General features: G+C 44.1%; 1 protein-coding gene across 1 annotated transcript; it reads left to right on the plus strand.

Moving 5' to 3' along the window:
- Window positions 1–582: 582 nt before the first annotated feature.
- Window positions 583–12,449, plus strand: gpr183a (G protein-coupled receptor 183a). The gene is made up of 2 exons (XM_023981515.2): window positions 583–727; window positions 10,823–12,449. Exon 2 carries the CDS (start codon window positions 10,856–10,858, stop codon window positions 11,954–11,956), a length of 1,101 nt encoding a protein of 366 aa, XP_023837283.1. The 5' UTR covers window positions 583–727; window positions 10,823–10,855; the 3' UTR covers window positions 11,957–12,449.
- The last annotated feature ends 330 nt before the right edge of the window (window positions 12,450–12,779 follow it).

The following is a 12,779-nucleotide window of genomic DNA, read 5'->3' on the forward strand; positions in this document are numbered from 1 at the left end:
AGTCAGCCACCAATTGTGCAAGTTCTCCCACTTAAAAAGATGAGAGAGGCCTGTAATTTTCATCATAGGTACACTTCAACTATGACAGACAAAATGAGAGAGAAAAAATCCAGAAAATCACATTGTAGGATTTTTTATGAATTTATTTGCAAATTATGGTGGAAAATAAGTATTTGGTCAATAACAAAAGTTTATCTCAATACTTTGTTATATACCCTTTGTTGGCAATGACAGAGATCAAACGTTTTCTGTAAGTCTTCACAAGGTTTTCACACACTGTTGCTGGTATTTTGGCCCATTCCTCCATGCAGATCTCCTCTAGAGCAGTGATGTTTTGGGGCTGTTGCTGGGCAACACGGACTTTCAACTCCCTCCAAAGATTTTCTTGTGGGCATCAACAAGTGACAGTTTCACTAACCAAGAAAGGGAGAGAGAAAAAGAGACATGGGGGGTGGAGGGAGAGAATGCGGTCAGAGAGAGAGAGAGAGATCCACAAACTCAAGAACATAAAAGCAACACAGAATATTATAATGTCACCATGGTTACGAGAGCCTGCCCGCGCCTCAAACATAGTTCCCTATTTGTCACTCTGTGTCACTCTGCTCTAAAACCCTGGGGGAACACGGTCTCTGCTGAACTCTGAGAGGACAATTGTCTCGCGCCAAGGACGAACTATCCCGCTTTTACTCTGACACTTTGGAAGTATGCCATAATACCGCTGGTTTTGGTAGGTGCACATTTGTGTTTCGGTTTCTTCAATTGTTGATTGTGTATTCATTGTTTCAAGTAAAGCATTCGTTTGACTTGACATTTTAGGTAGAATTGGGAAAGTATTGGGAAGCGAAATTATAAACCCAACAATTGTTCCAAAACAAAAGTTGCGGTATTGAGAACTGTAAACTATGGCTAACAATATTTTGTTCTCAGGTTCAATGTACAATTGATTATTCATGATTAGGTTCACATCATCAAAACAACGTAGGCAGCTCATACCCAAGGGCACACCCTTGAGACCTGGCTGTTATACCAGGCCGATTTAGGACTTAGTAATATATAAATAAAAATGTAACCAGGTGGCTCACTGATACTGAAGCTATATAATTAAATGTTGTGGCTCAAATATCTAGTGGAGAGGTTGGGGCCCTTAATGCTTAAATGACTCATTCTTAAATGACCCATAGGAGAACCCTTTTTGGTTCCAGGTAGAACTATTTTGGCTTCCATGTAGAACCCTCTGTGGAAAGGGTTCTACATGGAACCCAAAATGGTTCTACCTGTAACAAAAAAGATTCGACCTGGAACCAAAAATGCTTCTTCAAAAGGTTCTCCTATGCGGACAGCCAAAAAACCTTTAAGATTCTAGATAGCACCTTCTGTAACACCTCACTCTAATGCTGTTGCCACCATAGAATTACATATAGAACAGCAAATTATAGGACCTCTAGTGGCCACACTGTTTTTACCATGTTCTTACTCCAGACAAAAGGCTATAGCACTTCTGCAAATATTTAAATATATATATATATATATATTAGAGAGAAAAAAAACTTGTGTGAAGGTTGTAACTACAGATCACAATGAAATACAGCCCTGAGCCCTTGGATTTGACCTTGTGTTAACGAGTGAGGAAACATAGTTTATTAAAAACTTCACTGTGGAAAAGGTGATGTGTTGATATGCTTCAGTTTKCTGCCATGAGACTGGTTTCACAATTGTCTCCAGTGTAACAGTGGAGGCTCAGTAAAGGCTTGCTGCTCCAGACCAAAAAACAGATCTTGCCAAGGTCTGTCTTTACTGGGGTCAGGTCTACGGCCGAGTAACGTCTGGTAGGTTMCTGTCCCGTTGGGTTCGATATCCCTCTCCGTGCTGGAGGGCTCTGCATGTCAGCTTTTGCTGCTCCAGACCAAAAACAGATCTGGCCAAAGCCAGGATAAACAGCTACCACCCAACTTCACCCCTAATTATATTCAGGTGTGTGTAACTAGGCTCTTACCCTTCCTGACCAGCAGATGTCGCCAACGAGCAGGAATATACCGACTATCACACACCCACCCTCTCACTCCATCACACCAGCGATCATACAGTAAAATAAGTATAAAACATTAGTAATTTATATCTACAGCCCCCTTATCCAAACGGCTCACTCATACGCCTAGCTCTTATTAATAGAGATGATCAATTTGTAAATTACAGTGCATGGAGAAAGAAATAACACCAATCAGAAAATATAAATATGTTTTTCCACTTGGATCCGACAGGTTGCTCAACTATTCATAATTGAATCGTGTGTAAAGGTGGTGGAATTATGAGGAAATTAAGTCAAGGTCAGAATCTGTAGACACGCCTCCACCACACATTAATTTCTTTGATGTCCACCCAAAACGAATAGCATGCTATTCTCATGTTTAAGTTCAAGGTCAGAATATGTGTAGAGAGAAAGGTGCACACAAAGGGGAATTACGTTACATTTACGCATGCTTAACTCAGGTTGGAATTCCCCCCATATCTGCCTAAACCAAGACAGGAGGCTCACACAACTCTGAGGCCAACGGTTTTTAAAGATGAATCAAGAGTTGAGTTTGAATATGTTTCTCAGCATACTCATCCAAAAACATGCAACTTTATTTTATTTTTATTTTATTTCACCTTTATTTAACCAGGTAGGCAAGTTGAGAACAAGTTCTCATTTACAATTGCGACCTGGCCAAGATAAAGCAAAGCAGTTCGACACATACAACAACACACAGTTACACATGGAGTAAAACAAACATACAGTCAATAATACAGTAGAATAATAAGTCTATATACAATGTGAGCAAGTGAGGTGAGGGAGGTGAAGGCAAAAAAAGGCCATGGTGGCAAGGTAAATACAATATAGCAAGTAAAACACTGGAATGGTTGATTTGCAGTGGAAGAATGTGCAAAGTAGAGATAGAAATAATGGGGTGCACAGGAGCAAAATAAATAAATAAATAAATAAATACAGTAGTGCAAGAGGTAGTTGTTTGGGCTAAATTATAGATGGGCTATGTACAGGTGCAGTCATCTGTGAGCTGCTCTGACAGCTGGTGCTTAAAGCTAGTGAGGGAGATAAGTGTTTCCAGTTTCAGAGATTTTTGTAGTTCGTTCCAGTCATTGGCAGCAGAGAACTGGAAGGAGAGGCAGCCAAAGGAAGAATTGGTTTTGGGGGTGACCAAAGAGATATACCTGCTGGAGCGCGTGCTGCTATGGTGAACCTCGAGCTGAGATAAGGGGGACTTTACCTAGCAGGTCTTGTAGAATGACCTGGAGCAAGTGGGTTTGGCAACGAGTATGAAGCGAGGGCCAGCCAACGAGAGCGTACAGGTCGCAGTGTGGTAGGATATGGGCTTTGTGACAAAATGGATGGCACTGTGATAGAATGCATCCAATTTATTGAGTAGGGTATTGGAGGCTATTTGTTGCATCACGAAGTCGAGGATTGGTAGGATGGTCAGTTTTACAAGGGTATGTTTGGCAGCATGAGTGAAGGGATGCTGTGTTGGGAATAGGAAGCCAATTCTAGATTTAACTTTGGATTGGAGATGTTTGATGTGAGTCTGGAAGGAGAGTTTACAGTCTAACCAGACACCTAGGTATTTGTAGTTGTCCACATATCTAAGTCAGAGCCGTCCAGAGTAGTGATGTTGGACAGGCGGGCAGGTGCAGGCAGCGATCGGTTGAAGAGCATGCATTTAGTTTTACTTGTAGTTAAGAGCAATCGGAGGCCACGGAAGGAGAGTTGTATGGCATTGAAGCTCGCCTGGAGGGTTGTTAACACAAAGAGAAGGGCCAGAAGTATACAGAATGGTGTCGCCTGCGTAGAGGTGGTCAGAGACTCACCAGCAGCACGAGCGACATCATTGATGTATACAGAGAAGAGAGTCGGTCCAAGAATTGAACCCTGTGGCACCCCCATAGAGCTCCAGAGGCCCGGACAACAGACCCTCCGATTTGACACACTGAACTCTATCAGAGAAGTAGTTGGTGAACCAGCGAGGCAATCATTTGAGAAACCAAGGCTGTCGAGTCTGCGATGAGGATGTGGGGATTGACAGAGTCAAAAGCTTGGCCAGGTCAATGAATTTGGCTGCACAAGTAGTTGATTTTTCTTATCGATGGCGTTAAGATGTCCATTTAAGGACCTTTGAGCGTGGCTGAGTTGATCACCATGACCAAGCTCTGATAACCAGATTGGCATAGGCAGAGAAGGTATGGTGGATTCGAAATGGCGGTAATCTGTTTGTTGACTGGCTTTCGAAGACCTTAGAACAGGCAGGGTTAGGATAGATATGGGTCTGTAGCAGTTTGGTCAAGAGTGTCCCCCCGCTCTTGCAGGAGGTGCGTTGGTCTTACTGTAGCCTATGTTATTAATACCGTCCTCCTATCCTGCAGCGTGACGAAGGGAACAGCATTCATGGATTAGTGGACACTTTGCAACCAGTTGATTCCCATGACCAGTTGGATGACCTTGCTGAAAGGGCAGAACTTGAATGGAAGCAAGTAATGACTTGAACAGTGTCGACCAGGCTGGAGCTCACTGAGGAACTGCTTTGATAAAGTCCCATGTTGGATCGGCAAGTTCACACTTCAATATCTTAATAATGAAGACGCCAACTTCCAGAATCGCCGAAGCAACAGATTGTATACGAATTACTTTGACAGACCGCAAGCTTGTGCCTTTCACAATACTTCTGGGAATCGTCAAGACGTCCACGAAAGAGAGGTTGAACAGGCTAGTTAATAGGCAAGGTGGCAACAATATTTCGCAGATATTTTAGAAAGAAAGGGTCAAGATTATCTAGCCCGTCTGATTTGTAGGGGTCAGATTTTGCAGTCTCTTTCAGAACATCAGCTGACTGGATTTGTGGAGAAGGAAATGGGGAAGGCTCTTGGGCAGTAGCTGTGGTGCATTTGACCAGGGTAGGGGTAGCCAGGTGGAAAGCATGGCCAACTTTTTGAGTTTGTGTTGCAGGAAGCAAATTTCAGCTTGAAAAAGCTAGCCTTGGCCTTTTCTAACTTCCTGTGTATATTGGTTTCTAGCTTCCCTGAAAAGTTGCGCATATCATGGGGCTGTCGTGCTAATGCAGAACGCCATAGGATGTTTTTGTGTTGGTTAAGGGCAGTCAGGTCTGGAGAGAACCAAGGGCTATATCGTTCCTGGTTCTTCTTTTCTTGAATGGGCGATGCTTTTTAAGATTGTGAGGAAGTCATTTAAAAAAAAAAACAGCATCCTCTACTGACGGGATGAGTCAATATCCTTCCAGGTACCCCGGCCAGGTCGATTAGAAAGCGCTGCTCGCTGAAGTGTTTCAGGGAGCGTTTGACAGTGATGATGGAGGTCGTTTGACCGCGAGCCGCTGACGGATGCAGGCAATGAGGCAGCGATCGCTGAGATCTTGGTTGAAAACAGCAGAGGTGTATTTAGAGGGCAAGTTGGTTAAGATGATATCTATGAGGGTGCCTGTGTTTACGCTTGTGGGTGTACCTGGGTATGTAAAATTGTGTGAGATTGAGGGCATCCAGCTTAGATTGTAGATGGCGTGGGTGTTAGCATTTCCAGTTTAGGTCGCCCAGCAGCACGAGTTCTGAAGATAGATGGGGTGCAATCAATTCACATATGGTGTCCAGGGCACAGCTGGGGCAGAGGGTGGTCTATAGCAGGTGGCAAAGGTGAGAGACTTGTTTTTAGAGAGGGATTTTTAAAAGTAGAAGTTCAAATTGTTTGGGTACAGACCTGGATAGTAGGACAGAACTCTGCAGGTTATCTTTGCAGTAGATTGCAACACTGCCCCCTTTGGCCGTTCTATCTTGTCTGAAAAGGTAGTTAGGTGTGAAAATTTCAGGAAATATTTAGGTCGTCTTCCTAAGCCAGGATTCAGACACGGCTAGAACATCCGGGTTGGCAGAGTGTGCTAAAGCAGTGAATAAAACAAACTTAGGGAGGAAGCTTCTAATGTTAACATGCATGAAACCAAGGCTATTACAGTTACAGAAGTCATCAAAAGAGAGCGCCTGGGGAATAGKAATGGAGCTAGGCACTGCAGGGCCTGGATTCACCTCTACATCACCAGAGGAACAGAGGAGGAGTAGGATAAGGGTAAGGCTAAAAGCTATGAAAATTGGTCGTTTAGAACAGAGAGTAAAATTACGTTTTTGGGGGCGATAAAAAAGTTTCAAGGTATAATGTACAGACAAAGGTATGGTAGGATGTGAATACAGTGGAGGTAAACCTAGGTATTGAGTGATGATGAGAGAGATATTATCTCTAGAAACATAATTGAAACCAGGTGATGCCATCGCATGTGTGGGTGGTGGAACTGAAAGGTTGGATAAGGTATAGTGAGCAGGGCTAGTGGCTCACAGTGAAATAAGCCAATAAACACTAACCAGAACAGCAATGGACAAGGCATATTGACATTRAGGAGAGGCATGCTTAGTCAAGTGATCATAAGGGTCCAGTGAGTAGAGGTTGGTTTGGGGTCACGGCGAGTCAGACAGCTAGCCGGGCCATCGGTAGCAAGCTAGCATAGGATGGAGGTCTGTTTTTAGCCACCTCGTGCGTTTCCGTCGGTAGATTAGTGGGGTTCCGTGTGGTAGAGGGGATCAATCCAATTGGCAAAATAGATCTAATTATAGTGACCCAAGAAAAATTGTCCGATAGACTTATTCAGATAGCAGCCGATAAGACAGCTAACGATTAGCGGGCCGCAGATGGGCGTTCAGGTAACGTCGCGACGGAGGGGCCAGTTGGATAACTCCCTCGGGCAGATAACGTCGGTAGTCCAGTCGTGAAGGCCCGGTGGGGCTCTGCATTGGCAGTAAAACGGGTCCGGATAGGTGATTGTAGCCCAGGAGTGGCTGATGGAACTCTTCAGTTGGCTAGCTCCGGAATAATTGATGTTTGCTCCGGGATCGACGTAAGCCAATAGTCACACGGGTAGGAGCTAGCTAGCTGCGAAAACCAGGTGTAAATGTCCAGAGCTTGCGGTTGAAATCCGGGGATATGGAGAAAAATAGGTCCGGTATGTTCTGGTCTGAGTCGCGTTGTACAAAAGTGGCGATAGATTTTCGAGCTAAAGGAATAGCTGATGACCACAAACCGTGGTTAGATTGAAATACTAACGAGGTGAGCAACAAGGTGAGTAAAAAGATGCCTGGTTATTTCTCTCCAACTTGTTGCCTCTATATAGCCTATAAAAACAGTCACGAAAATTTACCCACAAGGGCAGTTACAATGTCTGATTTGTGGCACCAGCAATCTAATATCTATGATGAACACTAGCCAAAATGACACATGATGGCAGGCATGTGATTTAATTTCAAAAAAATTATATTCTGTTTTCAAATAAGTCGAGATCATATCTATCTTGGCTAGAATTGTTATATTGTAGTCTACCATTCCTGTTTACAATTTTGTAGTAGTAAGCCTAAACAGTGTAATTCTCAAGAGTATATCAATGGAGGCTGGTGAGAGGAGCTATAGGAGGACGGCTCATTGTAATGGCCAGAATGTAATACATGGAATGGTATCAAACACGGTGGCCGACAGTTCGCTGGTTCCAGTCCCCGTTTTGACTTGGTGGGAGATCTGTCGACATGCCCTTGGGCGGGGTGCTTGACCCTGGTTGCTCCTGTGGACAGGAGATGGTTAGTTGACTGGATGTAATGTAAATGTTGACCGATTCTATGTTTTAATATTTCATTTAAAAAAKAATAATTACAAAAGAATAACACATCCAATATATGTAAGAAAAAGGTATGAAAATGATGCACTCAGTACTGTAAGTTGCTCTGGATAAGAGTGTCTGCTAAATGACTAACATGTAAATGTAAAATATGGAAACCACGTTTGACTGTTCCATTGATTCCATTCCAGCCATTACAATGAGSCCGTCTTCCTATATCTCCTCCCACCAGCCTCCACTGGAGKATACGGGCTGTTCCAAGGGAGGCACAGTGGTGGATGACTGCATTTGAAGGCYGGACKGACRGAGTGGAGAGCGAACTTTAGGATGAGGAAGACAACATTCCTCAGTCTATGTGATATTGTCCAGCAACAGTGTCATTACAGGAAAGCACTGTCTGTGGAGGAGCCTGTTGCCATTTGTCTGTGGAGGCTTGCCACTAATGTAGAGTACCGAACAATCTCGTTATTGTTTGGTCTAGGTTTGTCAACTGCATGTACAGTCACTAATCAAATTGCCAGTCTCATCCGGGAGAAAATGTTATACCTTCATATCAAGACACCAACCGAGGCTGAGTTCAGAGACATAGTAACAGATTCCTGGACCGTCAACCAGGATTACGTCAATTCTGTGGAGCAATCAATGACACATATACCCATCATAGCACCACCACAAAACAAGTGGGACTTCTATAACAGATAGAGGTTTTACTCTTGGTCCTACAAGGTTGTAGATCACAAATTAACGTTTTYGGACATCCCCATTGGTTGGGTCGGCACAGTACATGATGCCCGTGTGCTGGCCAACTCAGCACGGTTTGCCAAGGGTCAGGAGGGAAGACTACTCCAAAGATGGACTGAGACCTTTCATGGTGCGAAAGTGCCACTTGAAATATTAGGAGACGCCGCATATMCACTTCTTCCATGGCTGATGAAGCCCTACTCAGAGAGCAATCACACCTGTGTAGATCAACTTTAATGAGAGGATCAGTAAGTTCTCACATGACTTTAGAGAGGGCTTTTGGTCGACTGAAGGGAAGATGGAGGCGTTTGCTTAAACGCAATGACTCTCACATTGACATAATGAACACACTAATTACGGCAGTCTGTGTGCTGCATCGTTTTTGGTGAAATTTATAATGAGTCTTTTGAGGAGGATGAAGTACAACAACAAAGAATTCCCAGCAATGCAACTGGAAGGGAGCACCTGGCACCATCTCTACGGTGAAGCATGGGGGTGGCAGCATCATGCTGTGGGGATGTTTTTCCGTGGCAGGGACTGGGAGACTAGTCAGGATCGAGGGAAAGATGAACGGAGCAAAGTACAGAGAGATCCTTGATGACAACCTGCTCCAGAGCACTCAGGACCTCAGACTGGGGCAAAGGTTCACCTTCCAACAGGACAACAACCCTAAGCACATAACCAAGACAACGCAGGAGTGTCTCTGAATGTCCTTGAGTGGCCAAGCCAGAGCGGCCAAGCCAGAGCCTGAACTTGAACCCAATCGAACATCTCTGGAGAGACCTGAAAATTGCTGTGCAGCGACAGTCCCCATCGAACCTGACAGAGCTTGAGAGGATATGCAGAGAAGAATGGGAGAAACTCCCCAAATACAGGTGTGCAAGCTTATAGCATCATACCCAAGTAGACTCGAGACTGTAATCGCTGCCAAAGGTGCTTCAACAAAGTACTGAGTAAAGGGTCTGAATACTTATGTAAATGTCATATTTCAGTTTTTTTCTTTGTCATTATGGGGTATTGTGTGTAGATTGAAGAGGAAAATAAATAATGTAATCAATGTTAGAATAAGGCTGTAACGTGACAAAATGTGTAAAAAGTCAAGGGCTCTGAATACTTTCAGAATGAACATAAAGTGTAATATTGGGATGCAATCTCAACTCTATATCTGTTTTAAAACTACCAAGAAACAGTCTTTGTGACACAGATTTAGCCCCCTGCAGTAAAAGGTTAAATAGCCATTTGCCCCCTTACGCTCACAAATATTCCCATAAACGACTGTATTTTGTGGGTGTTTGTCAATTCCACTAATATCCCAGATCTCCAATAAGGTATCAGTTTCACAGAAAGTTTATGTCTCYCCTTTGCCCTTATTTGAACTCATTTTGTTGTTTCTCAGCTAATTTAGCTAATTAAGTTAGTCAATAGTATGTCAAGCTAACGTTAGCTGGCTAACAAAAGTTTAATGACCAACGGAAAATAACAAAAATCACTTGGTTGCAACTTCGTATGTTAAAGTTTTTTGCATGCGAACATCAGCAAAGGATGTTGCCGCGTCACAATACCTCGTACCCTGGTCCTGGATCTTGGACCCACAGCCTGGGCAGGGTCCAGGATATGTGAAAGCGCCCGTTGAGTGTAGGGATGCAGACTTCCTAGTGTATGAGTGCCCTGTAGGGATGCAGACTTCCTAGTGTGCCTTTTAACACAAATACTTTCCTGTGATGTGACCACCGCAGGTGTGTGCAGTGGAATGGGTCATTTAGCATGTACTTTATGTGCACAAAACATTATGWACACCTTCCTAAATTTGAGTTGCACCCTCTCCCCCCTTTTGCCCTCAGAACAGATTCAATTTATTAGGGCATTGACTCTAAAAGGTGTCGAAAGCRTTCCACTGGGATGTTGGTCCATGTTGACTCCAATGCTTATCACAGTTGTGTCAAGTAGGCTGGATGTCGTTTGGGTGGTGGACCATTCTTGATACAAACTGGAAATTGTTGAGCGTGAAAGACCCAGCAGCGCTGCAGTTCTTAGAAGAAAACGGTGCGCCTGGCACCTACTACCATACCCCGTTCAAAGGCATTTAAATATTGTCTTGCCCACTCACCCTCTGAATGGCACACATATACAATCCATGTCTCAATTGTMTCAAAGCTTAAAAATCCTTCTTTAACCTGTGTGGATTTATCAATATGTGATTGTAGCTTTCAMCTGGATTCACCTTGTCAGTCTATTTCATGGAAAGTACAGTTGTTCTTAATGATTTGTACACTCAGTGTACATCTACATCCATTCAGTCAATAGTGATGTGTACTACTAACTGCAAACATGAACATTTTGGCATTGACAAAGCTGCATTTTTCTTCTTTTTACAGATATAGCTAGCTTCCCTCTCCACTGGCCCCAAGATGGAGGGGATGAGGACCTTCAACCAGCCTCCAACCTCCAGCCATCCAGCCCCCACCATTAACGACTCAGACACCTGCATTACCCTGTACAACCACCGGGGGTACGCACGAGTCCTCATGCCTCTCTTCTACTGCATCGTCTTCTCCGTGGGGTTGCTGGGCAACGCCCTGGCCTTCCACATCATCCGCCCCAACGTGAGGAAGATGAACTCCACCACACTCTACTCTGCCAACCTGGTCATTTCTGACATCCTGTTCACACTGTCACTACCGTTACGGATAATCTACTACGCACTGGGCTTCCACTGGCCCCTGGGGGAGACCCTGTGTAAGATCACAGGGCTGATCTTCTACATCAACACTTACGCCGGGGTCAACTTCATGACCTGCCTCAGTGTGGACCGGTTCATTGCTGTTGTCTTGCCGCTCCGATTCGCACGCTTCCGTAAGGTCTCCAATGTCCGGTACATTTGTGTCGGGGTGTGGTTGCTGGTCTTAATGCAAACTCTGCCCCTCCTCGCCATGCCCATGACTAACGAGGAACCTGATGGCTTCATCACCTGTATGGAGTATCCCAACTTCGAACCGGTGCCCAACATCTCCTATATCCTGATTGGCGCCGTATTCCTAGGCTACGGAGTCCCCGTGGTGGCCATCCTGGTGAGCTACTCCATATTGTGTTATAAACTCCGCCTCGCCGCCAAGGCCAATCAGCTGACGGACAAGTCGGGGCGCAGCCAAAAAGCCATCGGGGTGATCTGCTGCGTCTCCCTGGTGTTCGTGGTCTGTTTCAGCCCCTATCACATCAACCTCCTCCAATACATGATCCGAAAGCTGATCTACACACCAGACTGTGCTGAACTCACAGCCTTCCAGATCTCCTTACACTTCACTGTGTGTCTGATGAACCTCAACTCCTGTCTGGATCCATTCATCTACTTCTTTGCCTGTAAGGGTTACAAGACGAAGTTGCTGAAAATCCTGAAGAGGCAGGTGAGCGTGTCCTTCTCTAGCGCAGCACGGACATTGCCCGAGGGGTCGTCCAGAGACTTCAGCAATGGTAATAAGATCCACCTCAACAGCACCAGACACAAACAGTGAGAGAATGGTGAAAGGTGAGCCGACGACCAACCAACAGACTGGTGAGCCAAAGACAAACCAACAGATTGGAGAGCCGACAACCATCAATCAGACCGGTGAGCCAACGATTAGCCAACAGACCGGTGAGCCAATGACCAGTCAACAACCAGTGAGAATGATGAGCCAATGACCAACAGTTCAGCAGCCAACAATCAGTTACAGCAGTGAGCAAGAAACCAGCAAATTGCCAGAGGATCTCTGAGGAGAACTATAACTGTATAACTGATTACAAGTTTAAAGAGGCATCTCACACCCTCTGGAAATAGAGCCACTGATCTAGGACAGCCCAGGCAGCAGACTGTTTCTGGATCCAACAAAGTGTTTGCCTATACAGTGACAAGTTGATCAAAAGCGGAAACACATAAACACATAAGAACATTATTAAACAGCATGGACAGCTGAATATTACTTAATGGTTTCAGAGACTCTGACCAAAGAATAGAAAGCTTTGGGACGTTACAATGCTGAGGAATGAAGATTATAAACCATGTGGATTATACTTTTTGTATATACACTTAATGAATTATTCTTCAACATAACCTTGGGATTATTGTTAAATGTAAAATATTTCAACACCATGTACTAAATGTAACCACGTCCTTCAATTAATTGAATCAGGATCAATTACATTTTTTACCAAGATGTTCAAATGAATAAGTAYGAATAAGTTTTAATTAGTTTGAATTAGTTTGTTGACAATGAAGGTTTCCCTCTGTTCTTGATTAATGTGATTGTTGTATGTGGCTATCAAACCATGTCATTTTAAATAAATAAGAAATAGAAA

Source organism: Salvelinus sp. IW2-2015, linkage group LG36, assembly GCF_002910315.2.
Source record: "Salvelinus sp. IW2-2015 linkage group LG36, ASM291031v2, whole genome shotgun sequence".
NCBI lineage: Eukaryota > Metazoa > Chordata > Actinopteri > Salmoniformes > Salmonidae > Salvelinus > Salvelinus sp. IW2-2015.

What these genes read in the sequence shown, in the direction of transcription:
- gpr183a (XM_023981515.2), top strand. Translation starts at nt 10,856, where the DNA reads ATGGAGGGGATGAGGACCTTCAACCAGCCTCCAACCTCCAGCCATCCA.